At 43.3% G+C, this 22,505-nt stretch overlaps 4 protein-coding genes across 5 annotated transcripts; all 4 read left to right on the top strand.

Annotated features, from left to right (window-relative positions):
* Window positions 1-294: 294 nt before the first annotated feature.
* On the top strand, window positions 295-18,595 carry LOC113135192 (homeobox protein Hox-B3-like). Its single transcript, XM_026314938.1, has 4 exons — window positions 295-1,328; window positions 12,134-12,341; window positions 16,801-17,143; window positions 17,989-18,595. Exons 3-4 carry the CDS (start codon window positions 16,888-16,890, stop codon window positions 18,561-18,563), a joined length of 831 nt encoding a protein of 276 aa, XP_026170723.1. The 5' UTR covers window positions 295-1,328; window positions 12,134-12,341; window positions 16,801-16,887; the 3' UTR covers window positions 18,564-18,595.
* Window positions 3,148-5,731, top strand: hoxb6b (homeobox B6b). Of its 2 annotated transcripts, XM_026314936.1 has the most exons (3): window positions 3,148-4,032; window positions 4,877-4,909; window positions 4,992-5,731. In XM_026314936.1, exons 1-3 carry the CDS (start codon window positions 3,582-3,584, stop codon window positions 5,246-5,248), a joined length of 741 nt encoding a protein of 246 aa, XP_026170721.1. In that variant the 5' UTR covers window positions 3,148-3,581; the 3' UTR covers window positions 5,249-5,731. The 2 variants fall into 2 exon arrangements, with proteins under 2 accessions (XP_026170721.1, XP_026170722.1); XM_026314937.1 differs by lacking the exon at window positions 4,877-4,909.
* hoxb5b (homeobox B5b) lies at window positions 6,256-8,493 on the top strand. Its single transcript, XM_026314935.2, has 2 exons — window positions 6,256-7,028; window positions 7,496-8,493. Exons 1-2 carry the CDS (start codon window positions 6,407-6,409, stop codon window positions 7,741-7,743), a joined length of 870 nt encoding a protein of 289 aa, XP_026170720.1. The 5' UTR covers window positions 6,256-6,406; the 3' UTR covers window positions 7,744-8,493.
* An 18-nt stretch (window positions 18,596-18,613) lies between the features above and the next one.
* On the top strand, window positions 18,614-21,227 carry hoxb1b (homeobox B1b). The gene is made up of 3 exons (XM_026314934.2): window positions 18,614-19,246; window positions 19,632-20,447; window positions 20,713-21,227. Exons 2-3 carry the CDS (start codon window positions 19,889-19,891, stop codon window positions 21,021-21,023), a joined length of 870 nt encoding a protein of 289 aa, XP_026170719.1. The 5' UTR covers window positions 18,614-19,246; window positions 19,632-19,888; the 3' UTR covers window positions 21,024-21,227.
* Window positions 21,228-22,505: the final 1,278 nt, after the last annotated feature.

Below are 22,505 nucleotides of genomic sequence, written 5' to 3'. Positions count from 1 at the left end.
TTTAAAATGTGTTTTAGACCATGAGGGAAACGACAGTTGGACTTTGTGTCTCACTGAGGCCAAAAATCAAAGCGGAGGTGGAATCTGCTGCATTTCAGGAATTTATGGTTTTATTGCGTCTATAAACGTCGGAAATCCTCTTTGATGGTGGAAATCACCAGCCTGGCAGCTGAAAACACCATTTAAAACTCCCCATACCGGAAATAAGAAAAAAAAAATAACAAGAAAATGAAAAATCCTTTTTTTTTTAAAAAAAAAATTAAACCTATCAGAGATGGGAACTTATTTCTCACGATAATTTAAGACGCGTTGTTATTTTTGTCCTGGCAACCTCGATAGAAAAGTTGGCTGAAAAAGTTTTGGGACCTTAAATTTCCTGCAGGACCCAAATTACGACTTCCGTCTTTGGCCAAGGTTAAATCCTCCATTTTGAGATGTCGCAGCAGGAGCTGGTGCAAAAATCCTTTTATTCTGACCACATTTTATTTAGTAATCAAGGAGAAGGCTCAGTTTTCTGAGTGTCATCCGATGATTTTAGTTAAAGTCGTTTAGAGAAGGAAACCACAGGGTTTAGATGCAGGATAGAAACTAAAATCTTCGTTGATTCACGTCGTTAAAGACGCGAAGACGCAGCTGTTTGATGAGAACAATGAGAAGATGCACAGACTTTAGTCACCCACAACCACAGGCTGGAACAGCACCAAGTGCACATCCGATCTCACCAAATCCTCTTACATTTCCACATCCTTCCACCTTCCCTGTCTCTCGGCGTCACATTTGAACATTTCGGGCCTCAGCTCGGATAAAGATGGCGATGAGAAAGCATGTCCAAAGCACAAAAACGGCTGCTGTTTATGAAAATTTACAACTTTGCCATGGAAGTTTACGACTCGCCAGGCTCCAGGATTGGTTGCTGCCGGTCATGTGGACAGCAGGAATGGGAACTTATTTCCCATGAGGTTATATTGCAGCTGCTGTTTTCCACCGCTCATTCACTTAACACTAGTAACACAACCTTTTCCTGGCTCCTGTAAATGCGTCACGCGTGTGCGTTGTTGTTGTGAGAACCTGGCCGCCTAATTTTTCCCAAAGTGGGCGATGGAACCTTTGCGCGACGCCTGCCCGTGTGCGCCATGTTACTGTGGCTGCACCTCTGGTGCTGTGTGTTGGTGGAAGTGGGGGATCAGCACAGTCCTGGATGCTGGTGGGATTACTTTCATGAGATCACCTGAACAAAGTAGGGAATTCGCAGGAAGAGGACGGAGAGGAGGCGAGAGGAGCTTCAGCGCAGTGGCACCCACACTGGAAATGATGGATTATCAACAAAGGTAAGGGCACCATGTTTCTAATATGCCAGCGATTAACTCAGCACAAGTGCGCTGCTGCTGCAGCTCTGTTGTGGCTGGACTGTCACTGTAGGCCTGGTGTTTATATTACTGGCAATAGGAAGATTAGTCTGCAAGAAATGGCAGCTCTCCAACCCAGCGCGTCGTGCGTCTTCTTTTTTTTTTTCTTGGGCTCTGAGCGATTCACAACCAGTTGCTGCTTTTAACCCCTGAGATGCTGCAGCGGCTTCAGAGGCGCCAGCAAACCACAGCATTTGACTAGAAATAGTGACAATAGAGACATTTTCTTAGTCCGAGCTTCATGGTGGACTAATGTGGTCTAATCAGGACTGGTTTCGGCTGAGGCCACACAGGCTAGACTTTGATGATGATGGTAATCATGACTGTCATACAAGGCCCAAGCTACAGCTGAGACGTGTTTTTCCTAAACAATCGTCTAAATATATCGTCATTTTACTGTGCAGCATGTTTTCTTCTATTTTTATTTGATTTCTTTTTCATTTATTTTATTTTTAGGCCTTAAATCCTTTAGGTTGGCGCACAGCGCTTTCTCCATATCGAGATTTTTCGCTTCTGTCACCTCAGAAATTTCAAAATGCTGAAGAAATATTTCTGATTGTGGCTTATTTTGATTTTGCACAAATCTACTGAGTCAAAAATCGTCGAGGTAAACGGTTGGTTGGTTTGTGGCGCATCTGCAGCGTCTCTGTGCTCTGATACTGCAGTTTTATATAAGACCCTCATGTGGCTAAGGAACATGGAGCAGCAGTTTAATCAGTGTTTGCACTTTCCAGACGCATCTCTGACCTGGTCACTTCTACAATCCAAATGTTAAAATGATTTAATTTGAAAGTAGAAACCTTTTCAAAACGGATGCTACCAAAATAAAAGTATTTACAGTAAGAGCGCTGGGTCTTCTGCAAAAACGAAAACAGGATTATTCATTTCCGTATAATCTAATATTTATTCTCCTGCTTAATCCATTTAAAACGTCATAAAATAATTAAAATTCCCAATATTTTCGCTGTCTGGTATATTTTATTAAATCAGGTCACTTTAATCCCGAGGAAAACCAAATAAACAGGCAGAAATTGTTTATTGGGAATTCTCAAGGTCATAAATATAAATTCTGGCACTTCCTTTAAAAATGTGCAATATTTTGCACGAACAAAAGAAGGTTTGAAGTGCGCTGCTTTTTGAGACTGATAATAATCATATTTATAGATCTATCTAATTGTTTCTGATACGTTATCGATCGCTGTCTCATTTCTGGATAAATACTCGCATTTATTTCCGACATGTACTTACACACCTGTGTGAAGATGTTAAATTAGTGTCCACTTGGTCACGGTGGTGAAGGTGGTGGTGGTGATGATGATGATGATGCTGATGTGGTGTGTGGAAGCGTGTACCCCCCCCCCCCTCCTCCTCCTGTCCTGCTCTGTGCACGTCTCCATGGCCTTCAGTTCCAGCTGGTGCTGGGGCGGAAATCAGGGCGAGCTCACATCTTTAGAGAGTAAAATATCAACATTATTGACGCAGCGTTTGCAAAAATCCAGACTTGTGGTGAGATTTGTGGCAGCTGCGTTAGGACCAGAGTATTTTCTTGGTGTGTGTTAGTTTCAGTAGATGGAAGTGAAGGTTGGAGACAAACAGCGAGCAAAGTGCGTAAATGGAAATAATGCGCAAAGTGTTTGGCCTTTCACTGCGCTGTTTTTCTGTCTTTTGCATTGTGTGTGTGTGTGTTGTGTGTGTGTGTGTGTGTGTGTGTGTGTGTGTGTGTGTGTGTGTGTGTGTGTTCGTGTGTTCGTGTGTTCCTCTGTTTTAATGGACAGTATTGGACACAACGATGTGATTTGTTACTTCACGCGCAGTTCATACATGTAGTACCCTGTGTTGTTTTTTAGTCTGTGTATTTCTCTGGCTCGTAGCGTTTCTGCGAGTGTGCGCGTCAGCGTGCGTAAAGACCGAAAGGCTCAAACGCTTCATTTCGATTCACCGGGGATCCCTGCGCGCAACAAGAGCCCCCCATGGGTGCAATAGTGCAAACACAGACGGCGGTGATTGGCCAGAGGTTGATCAGATGGTACACTTCCCCTCTGTATTCAGTGGCACCTCACAACCCCCCCTTTCAGCAAAAACCAAATCTCCGATAAAGTAATGGCAAAACCACTTGGACTATAAAAGACAACAAATCATATTCCTCCGGAGTATATACACCCTGTTGTCCACCCAATGAGTTCCTATTTTGTTAACTCAACTTTTCCCGTGTCTCTACCGGGAGGACAAGACTCTCTCCTGGGTCAGATACCGTTATATTCCTCGGGATACACCGATCCGTTAAGACACTACTCCAACGCGGCCACATATGGAGCAGCCAACATGCAGGAGAAGGTTTACCCGGCGTCCTACTACCAGCAGACGGGCGCAGCGGCCGCGGCTATCTACGGCCGGGCCGGCGGCGGAGCTGCCTGCGACTACAACCCGGTCGGGACTTTCTACAAGGACGCGGAGGGCTCGTGCGCCTTCTCGAGCCGCGAGGACCAGCCGCTGTTTGTCACTCAGGAGCATCAGCAGCGCAAAGCGGAGTGCCCGGAGCAGACTGTCAGTATGAGCAGCAGCATGGACGACAAGTCCTCCACTCTGATCTACCCGTGGATGCAGAGGATGAACGCCTGCTCCGCCGGTGAGTACAAACGTTTAACTGTATTGCTGTCACTGTGCCGGGGGGTAAAGCGCGCAGGAGTGCATGAAGTGAGCAGCCGAACCTCAGATACCTGTCAGCCTGGAAAGAGTGACACTTCCACTAATATTTAACAATGTTTAGCACCGAAAACACTATAAAGATTTATGCCACTTCTCAAAAGTGAGTGCGCACAGATATTCCTGCGCTTTCAGGGCTTTGGACTACATCATCACATACATACACGGCCACACGCACACGCACACGCACATACAGACTGGGCCTACATCACCCGAGCTCCAACTTAAAGCCTTTAGCCCCTGTCACATGGCCCCTTCAGCCCGAGTCTGTTTCAGAAATATCACAGAAACACGATTTAACGTCTAAAAATAAGAAAAAGGCACAAAAATCTTTGTTTTTGCGTAAATTTCTAAAAACAAGACACTGCGCAGTGTCTGACTGTACGTCCCTTTGTAGTGTTACAGAAGATCATAGTGCTGCCATAAGAAAAATCACAGGAGGTCACTTTTACGCACCACATTATAAACATTATAATGCAACATTATCCATTCATGACATTATTAAGCAGATTAAAAAATAATGTATTTATGAAGACCCATGTTTTTATCTCGCCATGATAATATACAAATTATAGAACATGTATTTTAAATTAAGGCGCCACCCTGATAGGCCTGAAAATGAAATACAGTATAAATACAGTTAAGTACAGTTAATCACTGTATCATAATTCACTGCTTCATACAAAACACTAAATATATATAAATGTCATTAGACTCTGGTTTGGAGTGGAAATACACTGAAATACCATGTTATTGTATTTTTTCAGATACACCACTACAGATTTTGAGTGCAATTTCAGGTAGATTTCTCTCCTATACTTTTGAAATTAACCTGAGACTATAATTTAATTATTAACTGATTAATTTATTTTCATGTTCCAGGTCCATTTGGCACCAGTGGCCGCAGGGGCCGGCAGACCTACACCCGCTACCAGACCCTGGAGCTGGAGAAAGAGTTCCACTTTAACCGCTACCTGACCCGGAGGCGCCGGATAGAGATCTCCCACGCTCTGTGCCTGACGGAGAGACAGATCAAAATCTGGTTTCAGAACCGCAGGATGAAGTGGAAAAAGGAGAACAAACTCCTCAATCCCTCAAAGACACCCGAGGAGGAGGAACAGGCGGAGAAAAAGAGCTAAAAGGACAGAGAGGCATGTGTGTGCGCGTTTGCGTGCACACTCCCCAAAATGAAATGATGTATTATTTCTCTGTAGATAAAGTGCTGCAAATCACATGTTAGAGACGTGTAGAGTGATAAACCTCCCTCCAGTATCTGCACGGCGATAATGTCTGCATTAGATTAAAATCAGGTCCTCCTCTGTTTGTCCTTGTGCTCGTGTGTTTCTTTAGGGGACTATGCAAAATCCGCCAAAATGTAAATAATTTCTAGTGTTGAGTTTTTGACAATGTTGTTACCTCACTATCGTAGGCCTACGGAGCTGTATTATTATTGTTTCCCTCATGAAATGAAACGAGGCTTTGTCCTTTACTGTACATCCTGTGGTGTAGTTGTTCTCTAATAGTCTGGGCTGTGCCATCAACATCTGTACAGATAAGAAACCTTTCCTGTTATTTATTGTTGTTCACCTGTGTTCAATGCACATCTGGATATTGTGTGCAATATTTTCTTTAGGGAATTGTACATAGAAATAAAGGCTTTTTGATGTATATTGGAAAATCTTGTGGCGTCATTCATGCTCCAAAAAAAAAAAAGACATTCTTATTATTCCTGTTGGTTTTTTGCTGCTGTTGTTTCTAAAAACACACAAGAAAAACTACAAATCCCCACAAAAGCAGCGTAAAGATTGAAGTGTTTTCCAGTTTGACACACTGCTCCGTAAACTGCCAACAGGGCGGATGATAAGTCTCCGCTATGTGCTACCGGAGCCTTTTGTGGCCCATATTATCAGTGTGTTACATAAATGATGGATGACTCCGGGGCCTGACAGCGCGTCCCGGCGCAGCGCTACCGCATCTGTCCGGAAGATGGCGCTGTCTGCCCGCACGGCTCTCGGGGCGCAGCGGGGAGGCACCATTGACTGGAGCCTAACGACCATTATTTCGTCATCATTTGTAACCATGGAGCATGAATTACCTCTTGAAGTCATCAGTGAGGATTTACGACTGGTCAACAAAGGCACGTGATTCCCGAACGCTCTCCCATATTTGGCCGCATACCTGGCAAAGTACAGTAGGGCTTCATTGCTTATAATTCATGATTGCATCCATAAATCGTGCAAGCACACAGGATTATAGCGACAAAGATCTACAAATCGAGGCTTTAAAAATCCAAGCAAATGAGCTCTTACTTTGTAAACTCGTTCTCAGGGCGCTATCCAAATGGCTCCGACTATCAGTTACTAAATTATGGGACTAACGGCGCTGTGAGCGGTTCCTTCAGAGACCCTGGCACCATGCACTCCGGGTCTTTCGGCTACAACTACAATGGCATGGACCTAACCGTGAACCGCACTAACACCGGCAGCCACTTCGGGGCCGTGAGGGAGGATGCCCGGGGATTCGGGCCGGACGCCCGGTATAGACAGACACCCAACTGCTCGCTCTCATCTCCAGATCCGGTGCCGCCGTCGTGCGCCACGGCCAGCCGGGAGCCGCTGGAACTAAAAAGCCCCTCTCCCCCGTCTGACCGGAGCACGACCTCGAGCGGCAACAATCTCAACAAAAGCAGCAACGCTCATTTCACGGAGATAGAGGACGCGACCGTCGCCTCCGAGAGCGAGGAAGGCGCGCACAGCAGCGGGGGCTCCAACACGGCACCTCGGGCGCAGCAGCAGCAGCAGCAGCAGCAGCAGCAGCAGCAGCACCAGGAACCCAACGCCACTTCATCCACCCCCACGTCAAACGATTGCCAAACGCCACAAATATTCCCCTGGATGCGGAAACTGCACATAAGCCATGGTATATTTACACATCTCCTAATATTTAGTTTTGAAGGATGTCACGCTGACGGTGTGTCGTAAATCTGTCAAGTGTTGCATGAGTGAGCAGGCTGGTGCGGATGAGTGAAAAAGGCAGAATCTGTGAAGTCTTTGTGGGGCTGTTTGCTGTCGGTGGGGTTCGTGCCTGGAGCCTGGCACTGGGTGGTTTGGGAAGTCTGGATCTGGGCGTGTAAATGTGCAGGCAGGCTGCCGGGGCGAGCTTGGGACGAGAAAGGCACCAGCAGCCGTGGCGCCTGAGTGTTGTTGTGTGTCGTGTTTGGTTGCATGTTCCCCTCCTGCATCAGCTCATTTCATGGTGTGACCCCTCTGTCCATTACACACCCTTCACCCCGGTGAAGCCAAAAACCAGTGTAGCAGCCCAGACGCCCCTGTGTTGTTGTTGTTCAGTGCAGTTGCTAATGTTGTGGATTTTCTGTAAAATTGTAGATATGACTGGACCTGATGGGAAAAGGGCCCGAACTGCGTACACCCGCTACCAGACGCTAGAGCTGGAGAAAGAGTTTCACTTCAATAGGTACCTAACCAGACGGCGGAGGATAGAGATAGCCCACGCCCTGTGTCTTTCCGAAAGACAGATCAAAATCTGGTTTCAGAACCGCAGGATGAAGTGGAAGAAGGACAATAAACTGAAAAGCATGAGCCTTGTAACAGGAGGGAGCGCCTTCCACAACTGAACAACTTGTGGGGAGAGTAAAAATAATCATAATTCAGATTCAAATTAAAAAAGAAAGAAAAAAGAAAGAAAGAAATCCATGAGTACTGTAAAGCTATTGAAAGCGCAGCACCTTCCAGCATGCTATTGTGATAGAAAAAGAAGTATTCTGTGGTCTCAAAATGCCATTTTTAGTTTCCTGTTGTTGTAGCTTAGATGTCCTATTTGGAAAATACGGTGTAAATATTACTGGGGGTATTAACTGTCCATGCTCTTTGCTCTCTCTCTGTGTCTCTCTCTCTCTCTCTCGAAGCTGTCTCAACTCGAGCTCTTTATTGTAACTTCTTGACGGTCTAACAGGAGTAAATTCATTGTACAGTTAAAAAAAAACGAAGAAGAAAGTTTTCAAACCATATGCTGCTCTTCATTGAATGTAATGTATTGCGGGGCCATTCAAAGCGCTTTAGTGTAACTTTTCCTGCTATTTTTGATGGGTATCATGTGGCCACATCCATAAACGTTCATAAACAAGCCGATGTGTAGCTATAGGGTATTTTGTGCATCTATTATTATTATTATTATTATTATTATTATTATTATTTAGAACTAATTCTGAGCAATGCAAATGTATTCAACCTGTCAATGTGATAAATTTTTAGTGCAAAGGGTTATTCTGTGGAATAGGCAGTGATGTAAGCTTTTTTCGCCAATAAGCTTTTTGTATTTGTAAGTGAACTCATAGCGCTTGAAAATAAAGTTTCTCCCAATTGCTTTGGACGTGTCTCGACTGTAATATCAATTAGAATAACAACACACGAGTCCTCAGCTCGTGGTTATGGGGTTTAACGCAGCTGTGCGTAACAAGTTCTCGAGCCGAATTAGACGCAATTAATGATTAACCCGAGCAAACTGTTCAAACGTCACCTGAACAACGAGATTTTAGAGCATTTGAGACTCGGCCCTGTTTAGCAGAGACGGAGTGAAAGAGAAGACTTTTGAAAACTTACCTTTTCTGAGCTCTTGCAGCGAGTTGCGTGTGTGCCATGTGGGAAATATGTTGGCGATAAAATCCCCCAAAAAGTGTCTTTGGCTTACAGGTATATGGGCAAGGCTGAAGTTGGTAAAAATCCCCCTTACCAAAGATTGTATAGGCCTATATTACTTAGAGACTGTGAAAAGTCACGTGAGGTCCATAAAGTTGGTTTTATGGTTTTGGGGAGTAGACAATGTACTATATAATTCACAACCTTGAATGAAAGTGACGGCTTAACTGCATGGATGGGACTGGAAAGGCTGGACTGGAGAAGAAGTGGTGTCCAGTTATATGTAGTTAGTTTAAGCTCCTGTTTCCCTAAAATACAGCAGCTGCTAATTTCTATTTTTGAATTTTAGGTGCAGTCACATTGTTTGTGGCTTTTGGACACAGGTTTTTATTTTAAAACGCAGTTTACACTCCTACGATCCGGGATCAAAACCTGATTTCTTGCACTTTTTGACCTGCAGGAGTTCAGATTTATTTGACCCAGTTTTCTTATAATAAAAACGTGTAAACATGTTTGGAAATGTGGCCTCAGCCTTGTGCTTCTGCTCAGCTGTTTGCATAAACCGAGCACAGCCTCTCGTGTTAGACTAAACACAGATTGTTTTATTTCACCAAAACAAAACGTTTTGGAGAGTTAAAAAAATATCAAATCTCATCCCTCGACTTTAAAACCAACTCGACGCTTTATGGAGCTGCCATGATACGAACTTGAGCGAGGTCCTGGAGTGATTTATCCCGGGCTGTCAAGTCACCGAGCGGCCAAAGGTGAAGCCCGGGCCAACCCTGATCCGGACGCAGGCTTCACTGCCTCCACATAAAGAAATCCCAGGTTTTGGGGGGCTGCAGGGCGCTGTCTCCCGGCCTCTAATAAAACACAACCACATCACCTCCAGGAAACCAAAACCTGTGCAGGAGACTCGTGCAATATTTTCAAAGTCTTTTCAAACTCATTTCAGGTAAAAAAGTTAAAACCAGTGCAGGGCTATATGGGTCCCAGCCATTATCCACATATTCATAACTATTAAGTGGCAATTTAAGCAGCGTAATGAGTATTGCATATTGATAGGGGTAATCTGTAGCCGGATCTCATGCATAATTCATCGCGGCGGGGATCATCGCTGGGTCAGGAGACGCTGCAGACTGCAGCCGCAGATGCGTCAGGAGGAAGCGCGCTGCTGCCAGACTGTGCACCGTCACCGACAATAAAAAGTCTCTTTTGCACATGAGAAAGTTGAACTAAAATCTTTTATTCAGAATAGATTTTAAATTCTCCGTGCGGTGGTTTTGTTAAAAAAAAAAATCACTACGAACATGCTGCGTAAATGCATCTGCTCTGCGCCTAAAAACTGCGCATTAATAGTCTGAACATGTGCAGAAAGTGGTGCAAAAAATTACAGTAAATAATTAGATGGAAAAAAAAAACTCTATAAACAATCACAACAATAATTTTTAGCCACACACGGGCTGTATTTTCAGAATAAAATCTATTTATATTTCAACTCAGTACCAAAAACAAAATATCTAAATAAATAAAAATCTGTTCTAGAACTGAGATGATGATAAAATTCTGTTTATTTCCCAGGTAAATGGGTCAAATGAGTCCAGCTGGTGTCAGGAAGCATCTTAAACCGAACAGGCCTCGCTGGGAATTTAAAGCAGCTTCATTATTTTGATCCTGATGATAAAACGCATAAAACTGAAGGTCACCTTGGGCGTTTTTTGGACGCTGTTTATCGTCAACATGTTGCGGTCTGACTTCAGCTCCAGCTGTAATGCAGATGTTCCTCCAGCAGAGGACGCCTCAGACCGACCCGGCTCATGATGGATGGTGTTTTCTCTGTCGTCGGGGGCATGTAGGTTACAGAGCAGAGCAGCCACAGTGCGGCCTGTTTATTAGTTATCTCTTTAGGTCAGCACGGGCTGAGTGTGCGGAATGCACCTTTAATCCCTGACACATGGAGCCCAGAGTGTTTCCATGTCAAACACAGACTTTGGTGGAAGTCAAGTGGATCCCTAATCAGATCTTACATAAAAATAAAATCCCAGTATTTCCCATTTGATTTGATTATGAGCAGTTCCACCATGAACACAAATTAGGCCAATTAGTGTTTTCACAAATATTAAAGATCAGACTGGAAAGACATAAGATCATTAAAACACAACTTTGTGTTTTCTTCTTTCCTCTCCCATTAATCGTCTCATGACCCCTCAGATTTATCTGGTGACCTCTGAAGAGGCCTGATCCCTGGGTTGAGAACCAGTGGACTAAAAAATTTAACATTTATAAAGTAGGTTCAACCAGCCATCACCTCCCTTTACTGCAGTACTAGTACTTTTACTTCTGATACTTTCAGTATTTTTTGAATATAATAGCTACTCCTGTAGTAGGATTTTTGATTATAGTATTAGAGTATTTCTTCCTTAAGTATTGTTCACAGTACTGACACTGCAGGAAGGAGAAGCTTCATTTATGTCTGAATCTTATTCTGTGGCCAATATTCATAAATAAATAGAAAAGCTCCTAATGTGCATAAATATGAGTGTGATGTTTTTTTATTTCCCATCACAGTAAATAAGGCTGAATCAGAGGGTTTGTGATAGGTAAATTATTGATTAGTTATAAACCACTAACGTTTGGGTTGCCAGGTTGACAAAGATGCTGACTTTGTCAATTAATTCTTTTTTTTTTTAAATGATTCATTCATATTTATAAGAATAGCTGTGATTTATTTCCATTCATAGCGCTTATTGTCATCTATTGACGTTTTATTAACATTTATAACCACGGACTTATTAACATTTACACCTGCAGACTTTTTCAGACTGATGCTTCTATGAAAACGAGAAACCCATGAGCGTTTAGTAATGAATTACCAACGTACATTATCACCAGATGGAGAAGAGGGATTTTTCACAACCTGGCAACACAGACTGCGTTTTTATTAATGGAGCAGGCCTATAACTGATATAAATGATTTAAAGCATTAATGAGGAATAGCAATCCTTTAAAATAAATAACAAAAATAGATAAATAACACGAACGTGATCAGGTCTCAAAGTTCTGCATTTTTCCCATTTTAGTTTATTATTTTGAATATTTCAGACTTTATTACTGATGATGCTTCACAGACCAGCTGTCATCTATATGCACCCTGTAGGTCCGAATTTGTGTTCATTCAGCAGCAGCCACAAATTCGCATCTTGGGGAGTTTGTAGGTGACGACACTTCACCTCGAGCAGAAGGAAAAGATTTCAAATCACAGAAAAATGTGTTGCTTTTCTCTGCGAGAGAAAGTCTGAGGACGAGCCTTAATGACCGCCATGTGTCTGATATTTTTCCAGCTCTGGGAATGAAATGTGTATTTTTCAGAAAACACGGCGCCGCTGCAGAATATGACATGTGTGGAAGTTGCAGGACGAGCCGTGACTGTGGCCATTGTTCGCCTCATCATCCATCACGTCTTGCCCTGGTCTGAAGTCGAGGAGGAGTTTGCAGTTTGCAGGGAGGTGTGAGGAGGACCTGCTGCAAAACACAGCGGAGCCATGAGGCTGTGGCCACCAGGAGCTCGCAGAGAAAAGTAAGTTTGCTGGAGTTTTGGCTTCGATCTGAGGGAATAATCACTGAACTATCGATCATTTCTAATCAGTAAACAGACATCTGCGCGGTTTGAGCATTTTAAGTGAGAGTGAGAGAGTATTTGTCAGTACTTAGAACTTCTTTAAGGAGTTTTTTAATTCCCAGCCATTGTCTGCCCACTGGACGACTGTTTGTTGGCAGATACATTATTAATAATCATTTCTATCGTTATTAAATGTTTGTCTGCACTGAAGTACAATTCCAGTAATATATATTTAAATTTTTACTAAAACTTCATACTTCTACTTTTTTGCTAGGCACTTGTTAATAGTACTTTTGACTCCACTAAGTTGATTTGGTAACTTTATCTACTTTGCAGACACGTCCTCATTCTGTGTTTTTACATACAGGAGAGGGTCAGAATAATAGGAACACCTGTGCATATAATGCAGGCCAGTACAATTTTCTTTACATGTATTTGAACTGTCAACACTGAGCTTCATGCACAGAGAAGTTATGGCAGGGATGGTGTATCTGATACCTTAGTGACTTCATGTGGAAAATTAGCTTTTCTTTATGAAAACAGGTGTTTTCTAATTGTTTCGACTGGAGACATATGTTATTGTTTTTTCAAAATTAAAATACACATTTATTAGTTTATGTGCTTAGGATGTCTGTGGGAAATCAACACTGCCTCCACTGTTGATGCAACTGTCTCTGAATTAATTCAGAGCCATAAATCCCCTCCTCTGTGGACACATGGTTCCTGCAGCTAATTGACAAGAGAGGTTGCAGTGCAGTGCATTTGTCAGCAGGCCTGCAGACTGAATGCAGGGTGATGGTGGTGTGGTGGTGGGGGTGGTGGGGGTTCATGTCCATCCCAGATGAGACAGGCAGGCTGAGGAGTGTGGAGCTGCTGCTGGTGATGCAGATGATGGGATGTGAAGTGCAGCTCGGGGATGGTGTCATGTCTGAGTGACGAATACGAGCAGAGCAGGGGGATCGAACATGTATTTATATTTATGCTGCATGTCTTCAGTCACTGTGCTTGACTTATCATGGCACGTCTGCTTCTACTACCCCCACCTCCATCCTCCAGGCCTCCTTTTCTTCTTCTGCGGTTCATATATCAGCAGAGGTTTAGACTGTTTGAAGACAGTGCACTTACTGCTGATTTCCTCCATATTTATGTCACTTTTTATAGGACGGCTATCTGTGAGATTTATCAGCCATACGAGCTGCCAGTTTATTAAGTACACCTACTGTACGTATCCAGCAGTGGTGGAATGTACATTTACTCAAGTACTGCACTTAAGTACAATTTGGAGGTACTATCCTTGTGTATTTCTGCTTAACGCCACTTCATCCTTGTACTCCAGTGCGTTTCAGAGGCAAACATTTGTTCTTTTTACTTTTATTTGACAAATTTATTTAACTACTTTGCACATTTAGATTAATAATACAAAGGATAGAAGAAGAAATACATGAGGATGTGTTATTAAAGATTATGAAAAACTACTGCATTGATCCCTGGGAGATAATTTACAAGTTGCTCAGCAGTACGTAGGATAATTAGAGATAGTCCCGAGTTGCTATATGATACTGATGCTTGCACATTAATCCAGTAATAATCCTACATTGTTCTGAAATGGGACTTTTCTGCACATTGAGTACTTTGACTCTGGTACTTTATTTTGGAGCTAATTCTCTTGTACTAAGTAAACTTTTGAATGCATGACTTTGTACTACCCAGCTACTGCATAACACTGAGTACTTCACTTCATCCAGGCATCCTCAGTGTTATGCAGTAGCTGGGTAGTACAAAGAATTAGAAGTATTGCAGTGAAACTCAGCTGCATAAATACAGCTGTGTGACAAAGCCTCAGCACAATGAGGTACATTGAGTGGAGCTTTAAGCCACATCTCATGGTCTTCATCATGTCATTAACAACTTCATGAACGGAGGAAGTATTTAGATCCTTAAATAAAAGTAGCTCAGAGTAAAAGTATTCAGTTGCAGTAAAAGTGCTGTATTGAAAATGCAGTTTAAGTGTGTAAATACACAGTATATTTAAAGTATCAAACCCAAGTACTCAATGCAGAAAAATGTGAGTGCTGTACTATTATTGGTACTGTTGCTGTTGTACTAATGTGTAAGTGAAGTAAAACCAGTGTGAACTATAGTACTTTCTATTAGTAGTTTTATCTGTAGTAATGACTGTTTTAACTCTTCATAACTCAACTGTAAGAGAGTGAGAGCAACAAAAATAACAACAGGAGGTGAAGGATAAACAAGGCCTAAGTAATGACAGCAATAACTACTCCAGAGTTGTACTGCAGTACTTTAGTAAATGTACTTATTCTAACAGGATTTCTGTCAAACTGCGTTTCCCACATCAATAATGAATCTCCAGGCTCAAATAAAAGTTGCATTGTCCAGAATGTGTCTTTTGGCTGCAGCTGTTAAATAAGACCTGAAGCCTCCCCCTGTGGGCTGAGACTGAGGACGTACAGTATGTTCTTTAGCAGCACGCCTCACAGATCAAAGACACACATTTGCATGAATTAACGCTGCTTGGTTAAATATTACCTCTAAGCTCCAATCAAAACCATCGAGCACAAGCTAAAGATGAGAGATCAAAGCAGCGCCAATCGATGCAGACCCGGCACAGGCCTCGGTCTGACCACTGTCTGTTTAAAACGACTCGGTCTCATCACTCATTTAAATTAGAATTTAAAAAACCTCGTTACCTAAACAAGACCTGATGCATTTGGTCTCTGAGCCGGTAAAGTGAAAAACAGATTAAATGGCTGATTTTTGCTGCGTAATTTATGGCACCGGCTCTAAACGAGATGTTTGAATTTATTATTCCAGCGCTGGACACGTTCCCTGCGCTGTCCAAACCAAACAGAGACGTGCCTGCTCGATTCATCGGGATTTCTGGGTAGAAAATGTTTCTTGAAAGCAACAGATCAGATTAAAAACCAGCAGCTTTGGGTTGTGTTAGTGGTGGTGGGAGGCGCATTAACAGACCATTTTCCTTATCTCCATCCACATAAAATGGGTTTTAGTGGCGAAAATATTGCAGCTTATCCTGCCCTCTGTTGAGCCGCGTTAATGTTTTGGGGGTTTTCATTCTGCTCTAATTGCCATAAAGACGCAGAGGAAGTCAATTTGCCATATAGAAAAGCGCAAAAAAGCAACGTCTTATCTTTATCGCAGGGCTATTACCATATATGAAACCGAGCTTGCATGATCAGCAGAAAGGGAATCTTTTTCCACACACACCCACAGCCGCTGTGTGCAGAAATGCTGTGCAGGGCGGTGGGAGCTGCAGAAACCCTGTCCACTCCGCTTCAGCCCCAGAGCCGCCTCAGCATCTAATGCGAGAGAGCCGCGTTCTGTGCGGGGACTGTGCAAACCTGGGAGCGTTTCCAAAGGTGAGAGGAGCCGCTGTGTTTGTTTTCCGGGAGGATTGTTTCAGTGCGGGATGGATGTGGGCTGTGAAGGTAAGGCAGCCGGGGTGTTGTGCCGCGGACTGGGTTATGTGTCTTTATGATTTACGAGTCTGACTCCAGTCGCGGTTCAACCAGAGTTCATAAAGCTGCATGCCTCCAGACGAATTCTCTGCCTCACTCTGCTTCTCTCTCGTCCCGAAAACCGCTGCTTAATAATTTGCTCCTGTTTAATTAAGAGAAGAAACTTGAATTGAACATGTTTAAGATTTTGGCTGAAAAGATGAGATTTTTCCTCAAATCGCGTTTGAGTTCCGGGCACAAAAACAGCTGCAGCGCACAATGGACTTTTGTACCATTTTGGTTTGATGGATGGGCTTTTCAGGAGAATGTGATATAACATTTAATGATTTTTCTCTGGAAATTTGTAAAGACAGGACAGTCTATTTACCCACTGAATAAAGCCTTTTATTTATTACCAGCACAGGCCTGATGTAATCCAGCAAACACCTGAATAGTAAAATAAGGAACTGACTTTTCTATTTGTATTAAATGTATTTTCATAGGCCTGTTTGGATTTGGCTGTTCAGACTAATGAGTCTTATTGTTTGCTGTTATCGTTAGTGTTTCATTTCTCTTTGTTACCACAAACAAAAACCTGAAACACGATAATCTCGTTTTAAAACCTGAAAGCATGAAATATCATCTGTGTAATTTCTCTAACCACTAAAGAAAATGTTGCTCATCGAAGGCCAGTGAGGTTTGCATTACAGTGAAGGTTAAACAATGAGAAAATAATTTCATTTCTGCTCAGGTTTCACGAGATTAGCCTCGAATTTGTGTTTTTCAGAGTCTATTTTCACCAAACTCCTAATTTTCCTTTGCCTCTCTGGGCAGGGGAGGTTTGCTATTCATGTCAAAAGACTATTGAGTTGATAAGATGGATCATTCAGTCTCCTCCCTGACTCCGTCCCCGTCTTTTTTTCTGGATCCTCTCAGGCCAGAAGCCCAGGGCTCTCTGGAAACCTGCCATGTGACGTTTTGCTGCCAGCGCTGCGTCAGGAGGTCAAAGGGGCCCCGGTGCACGTTTCATGGAAATGCAGAGAACCAGCGCTGTGCGCGGCGCCCAGCACCTCGACTTCTTCAGAGAGTCTCTGGAGGATGTCAGCGGGATCGGGTGCACTCACCAAGCAGCCGCGCACCAACAGCTGGCGCAGGTGGACACGTTTGAGTTTCCCCTGAGGCCAAAACAGCAGCAAAAGCCCAGGTTTGCCATGAGCAAAAAGATTTTCCCCTGGATGAAAGAGTCCAGACACTCAAACCAGAAACACGACAGGAGAGTCGCAGGTCTGTATGACATCAAGAAGGAGCAGTTTTCAAATCAGGCCTTTTCATTTGTGCGCCCTTTAACGAGCTCTTGATTGAAGAAGTTATCTTATAATTCCTCCTCTGCAGGTTCAGAAGGTCAGGGAGCTATTCATTAGGTTCAGTCAGGCATGTAGCAGGGCCACAAACACACCTAGCTCAGACTGTAGGCCTCACGCTTTCAGGATGGCATTTAAAGTGGAGGAACAATAACATTTATTTACATAGCAGGAGGCACAAGGGCTGCACAGAAAGAAAAACTCTTACACTGACAGAAATGACTGGGACAGTACAAAGAAGTTTAGAGTGAATATAAAGTTTAGAAAACCTAAAACACTGAAATGTAAAAGTTTCTCTTTATAGCTGATTCTGATCATCCCCCTGGTATAAGGCCTGACCCTAATCTTTCCATTTAAGTCTGTTTATTTAAATATTGCAGCACAAAATCCCAGATTATAGTTTGTGCAGATTATAACAACATATATCTTTGGATCTAAAGTCACACTTAAATATTCTGTCTGAGGGAGCAAGACATCCAGGACAACAACAATTGTCTGCTAAATAATCAAGACTTGGTCTCCATCTTTGACTCCTAGACATATTTACTCATTTTGTCTTTATTTATTTAACATCTTTGTAAAGCATAGATTTGTTGTTGCTCTTTGACAGTTGCTTTAGTCTAAATAAACAGAAACCTGACAGTAAAGGAGGCTCAGTCTGAGGCAGGTGAACAGACTTGAACTTTTAAAAAGTGTAAATGCGTCAACACTGGTCATTTAGCAGTTAGCACCATGAACACTCCCGTTTCTGCCCGTTTGTCTCCACAGACTGTTCCCTGAACGAGAAGACTCCAGGCGCGACCTCGGCCTCCAAGCGGACGCGCACCGCGTACACGAGCGCGCAACTGGTGGAGCTGGAGAAGGAGTTTCACTTCAGCCGGTACCTGTGTAGGCCGCGGCGGGTGGAGATGGCCAGCCTGCTCAACCTCCACGAGAGGCAGATCAAGATTTGGTTTCAGAACCGGAGGATGAAGCAGAAGAAGGACGAGAGACTGCAGGGCCTCAGCAGCACCACCAGCACCACCTCCTCCTCAACGCAGTCCTCCCCCTCCGCCCCGGGCAGCCCCACTCTGTCGAGCCTGGGTTATGTCCATCTGGGCGGGGATTACCAGCCGGCTTCCCCTCCGTTCAGGTCCCAGCAGCAGCCACCGGCGTACCCGGCAGAATACTCCAAATATCCAGCTCCAGGCTTCACGCACGGCCCGCAGTTTGAATCGCAGTACAACCCGCACAACACCGCAAACACCATGAGTCCAAGTCTGGATCTGAACAGCTCGTATTTCTCACAGAGCTGCGCTCCTCAGGACAGAATCATGCAAGCTCCAAAACTGACTCATCTGTAGCGGGAGACCTCATGTATAGAACTATTTATTTATTTATTTATTGAACTAGAAATATAAATATTACTCTTATTTTATTGCATTTATACATGTTTATTTATTCCCGTCCCGTGTTGGCTTTTGCGCATGGCCCTCATTCACTCATTCATTAGGAAACGGGAGTGAATCTTGAATTAAATCTGTGTTTTCTAGGCTACATAAATAAAAATCCGTTAGTGTCCCCAGATTTCACTCCACCACACTCTCCAGAGTAAACAAGGCAACTACTGCAGCCAAACCCTTGGCAGAAAATGTCAGATCCCCCTTTTTTTCTTAAAGCTTAATTAGCACTTAAGGTCTCTAACATCACATTAACTCCTACTTAATCACAGACTGTGGACCTGATAGTTTTTGGAAGATATTACACTGAAGTGCGAGTGTCGTTAACTCTCAAGCAAGAGAAAGAAGAAACCAGAAAAGCCGATATGATCCTTCAATGTGTCTTTGTTCTTTTATGGGCGAAGTGGGCCACACAAGCTGTCGATCTTTAAAAAGAGCTCATGATGGATCACTGAATTCACCGAGCTGCGTTTTTTCTCCATCCTGTCTGATTCAGAGGAGTCTGGCTGCAGGATTCATGTGGTCTAAACGCCGGAGAAATATTCTGGTAACAGGCCAGTGCACATTTTGACCAACCCTGTATTTAGGTAAACAAACGTCAAATGTTCTCCTGCGAGAAATTCATTTTCTACACTGAGAATTAGGAGAATTGGCACAATACAAATAACATCACTGCTAAAACCCTGCACATGGAAAACATGAACACACTTAAATGAAAATGTACTACCTAGATTTTATTATTAGGAATAATTTACCAATGCATGTAGCAACATTTGACATTTAATGACAATTAAGCATCACCTGCCTCCTATTTTCTAACATTTTGGAGGAAACTTATCATAAACTTTAAAATGCTAAAATGTGATTATGATTATTATTATAACTTCTCCTTTAATGCTCACTAATTTGTCATTTTCAGCTCCTCAGGCACCGCAGCCTGAAAATGTGTCCTGATGTTTGTGTTCTTATCAGATGGATGAGCGCGTTTGATTGAAGCGTTTGTCATGGAAATGCGAGCGGTTTGATGGACGAGCCTGCAGACTTGACAGAGTGCTGTGGGTCCTTTGCCATTGGCTTTTAGCGGGTCACATGGTGTGTCAGGAAGGTGATATGAGGGTGGGAGGCAGTTTTACAGCTTTGACATACTACCTAGAAGGGCAAAGGGAACACCGATTAATGACCGCTCAGTCTTGATCAGTTCTGAACAAACACAAAGTCCCAGGTTCAGGATGAACTCCTACTTAGACTACCCTGTGTGCAATCGAGGAGCAAATATTTTCAGTGCCAAGGCCGGATACCACAATCTGAACCATGGATACGTGTCGTCCAACTCATGCGCAACAAGTGATAGTTACGCACAGGACGGGCGCTTAGTTGCTACAACTACTGCGCCACACCAGACTCAGAGTCTCCCACTGCACCACCAGACACACGTCAACCTGGATCTGCAGTTTGCATCCCCGGGGAGCTCCATGTATGGGTCACCTCTGGAGTACGGACATCACCAGTACGGCCTCGCTCCAGAGCAGGACCGGAGCTTCATTCATGCGCAAGTTTCACCCATTGGAACAAACATGGCTCCCTACACCGGGGACAGTTGTGGGCCTGGAGCCGCAACGGGCAGCCAGTATCTGCATTTTGGCAACGGAGATCAGAGGCAGCAAGAATATCCAGAGAGCGTTTACACGAGGTTACCGGCCCAAAGTAGGGACAAGGATCTGGAGCATGTGGAGGAAACTTCTAAAACATTCGACTGGATGAAAGTGAAGAGGAATCCACCTAAAACAGGTTTGTTCATCCTGAAATAAGATCAGATATAATTTAGGAATCCCCACACCTCTGAAGCTGTTAATGGCCCCGTGCGTCATAACGCAAAACATTTGATATAAGTAAAACCCCTGTTTTAAAATGCTATAGACAAATATTTTAAACTAATGTTCTGTTTATTTTTCTACTCATCCTCACTTGTTTTATTTACATCTCAACCTCACGCATTAGCTCCATGAGTTCCATGTTTTCCCCCCATCGCCCACTCATACTCTTGTCTCCACAGCTGTCTTGTCGGAGTTCGGGGTTCCGGGTCAGCACAACGTGATCCGCACCAACTTCACCACCAAGCAGCTGACCGAGCTGGAGAAAGAGTTCCACTTCAACAAATACCTGACGCGGGCACGGCGGGTGGAGGTCGCCGCCAGCCTGGAGCTCAATGAGACGCAGGTGAAAATCTGGTTTCAGAACCGCAGGATGAAGCAGAAGAAACGCGAGAAACTGGGCTGCGTGTTGGGCAGCACCTCGGCACCTGCGGAGAAACTCTCCGGCCCGGACACTTCTCCAAAGCCGAAGGGGAAGGACTGTGAATCATGATGTGACTTAAATGACTGAAGGCCTGAGCAGCAACGCGCCATAAAAACATGAGAAAGCTTGTGGACTTGTAAAGTAAACAGGGTATGTCTGTCTTATGTGAATTTATTACAGTGGTTTCTGAAAACTGGATGCTGAGAAACTTAAAAATGTTTTTTTTCATTCGTTCTTGTATTTTGTAATTTTCCTACCATATGCTCATGCTGTGTTTTGTGTTTTGTTTTGGAGCACTGCAGCATTCGGTGTTATTGTTTGCACTATTTATTTACAGGGTATTTTCACAATTGTTGAGATGATTTAGCTGAATAAAGTCTATGAAATGAAAACAGTTGGATTTGCTGTTTGTGTAAAAAGGAAAAGCCTGTTCAGTCACTCCAGGCTTTAAATTCTGACACTAATTTTTTTCCTTTTTAATTCTAAAAATCATTTTTTTTCCAAATCTGAATATTTTTGAATCACATTACAAACTATCCTATTTTTACCTCTGTGAATGGTTTCTCCAAAGTTTCCTTGCGTAATGTGACAGGAGGAATCTTTCACAACTCATGGGGTGGCTCCCAGTGACCTTTTCACCTCGAAATACCTCCAGGGGCTCTAAACATGACAACAAACTCCAGCTAGTCCCTCCCTCGATTTGTTATCCAAATTCTGCTTGAATATAACTGACACAGATTTTCACAGAAGAAGATTTAAGTTAAATATATTTTATTAAAAAAAAAGGCAAATTTTCCTTTTGCCAAGTGAATGATTTAATGTCTCAGTGCTCATTTTGGCTTTGTTTCTAGCCAAACGTTTGCCGGACCTGACCCCTTAGTTTCAGCTGATGGTAAAGGAGCAGCAGTTTCAATATTTGCACTGGGTGTTGGGTTTGCACACACAGATTCTGCTCCAGCTGCACTGGCCTGTTGGTGCCCTTTTCCTAAAGCTCAGGTTCACACAGAGTTCAGGCACAAATGAATGCAGAGTCAATCTGTCAATGCACCAAAGCAACTCAGAGAAGTCAGCTCAAGGCCTCTCATACTGGAGGTTTTTGCAGGTATTGCTTTAATATGTAGACTAATAAGGTTGCAGGTCATTTAGTTGAGGCTTTACTTTTGTGCAAAGTTTAAACTCCTCTGCACCTCAGAAGAACATGTTTCTGGAAATGGAAATCAGCCATCATTTGAAATATATCTGCATGAGTATGCAATTCTCTCACAACTATATTAAAAATTAATACAGTTCCACGAATAGAGGTTACAGTTGAAATACCATACGGGCCATTACAGTAAATTAGAAAAGGGCGAAGAGGTTTGTGGCATGCATTTCTTTACAAGCCAAAAGCTTCCTCTTCAGATGAGTCACAAGGCCAAGGACTGGGGAGGTGACAATCGATAATGGTGAATAGTGACAGATTCAACAACAAAAAAGGGACGGTGCAGAAAACAAGTGTGGGACTTCATTGCAGAGGTGTGATCCCTGCCATCTCTGTAGGTAATACCTCAG

The sequence above is a fragment of the Mastacembelus armatus genome, chromosome 19 (genome assembly GCF_900324485.2).
Source record: "Mastacembelus armatus chromosome 19, fMasArm1.2, whole genome shotgun sequence".
Lineage (NCBI taxonomy): Eukaryota > Metazoa > Chordata > Actinopteri > Synbranchiformes > Mastacembelidae > Mastacembelus > Mastacembelus armatus.
This window is presented reverse-complemented; position numbering and strand designations above follow the sequence as displayed.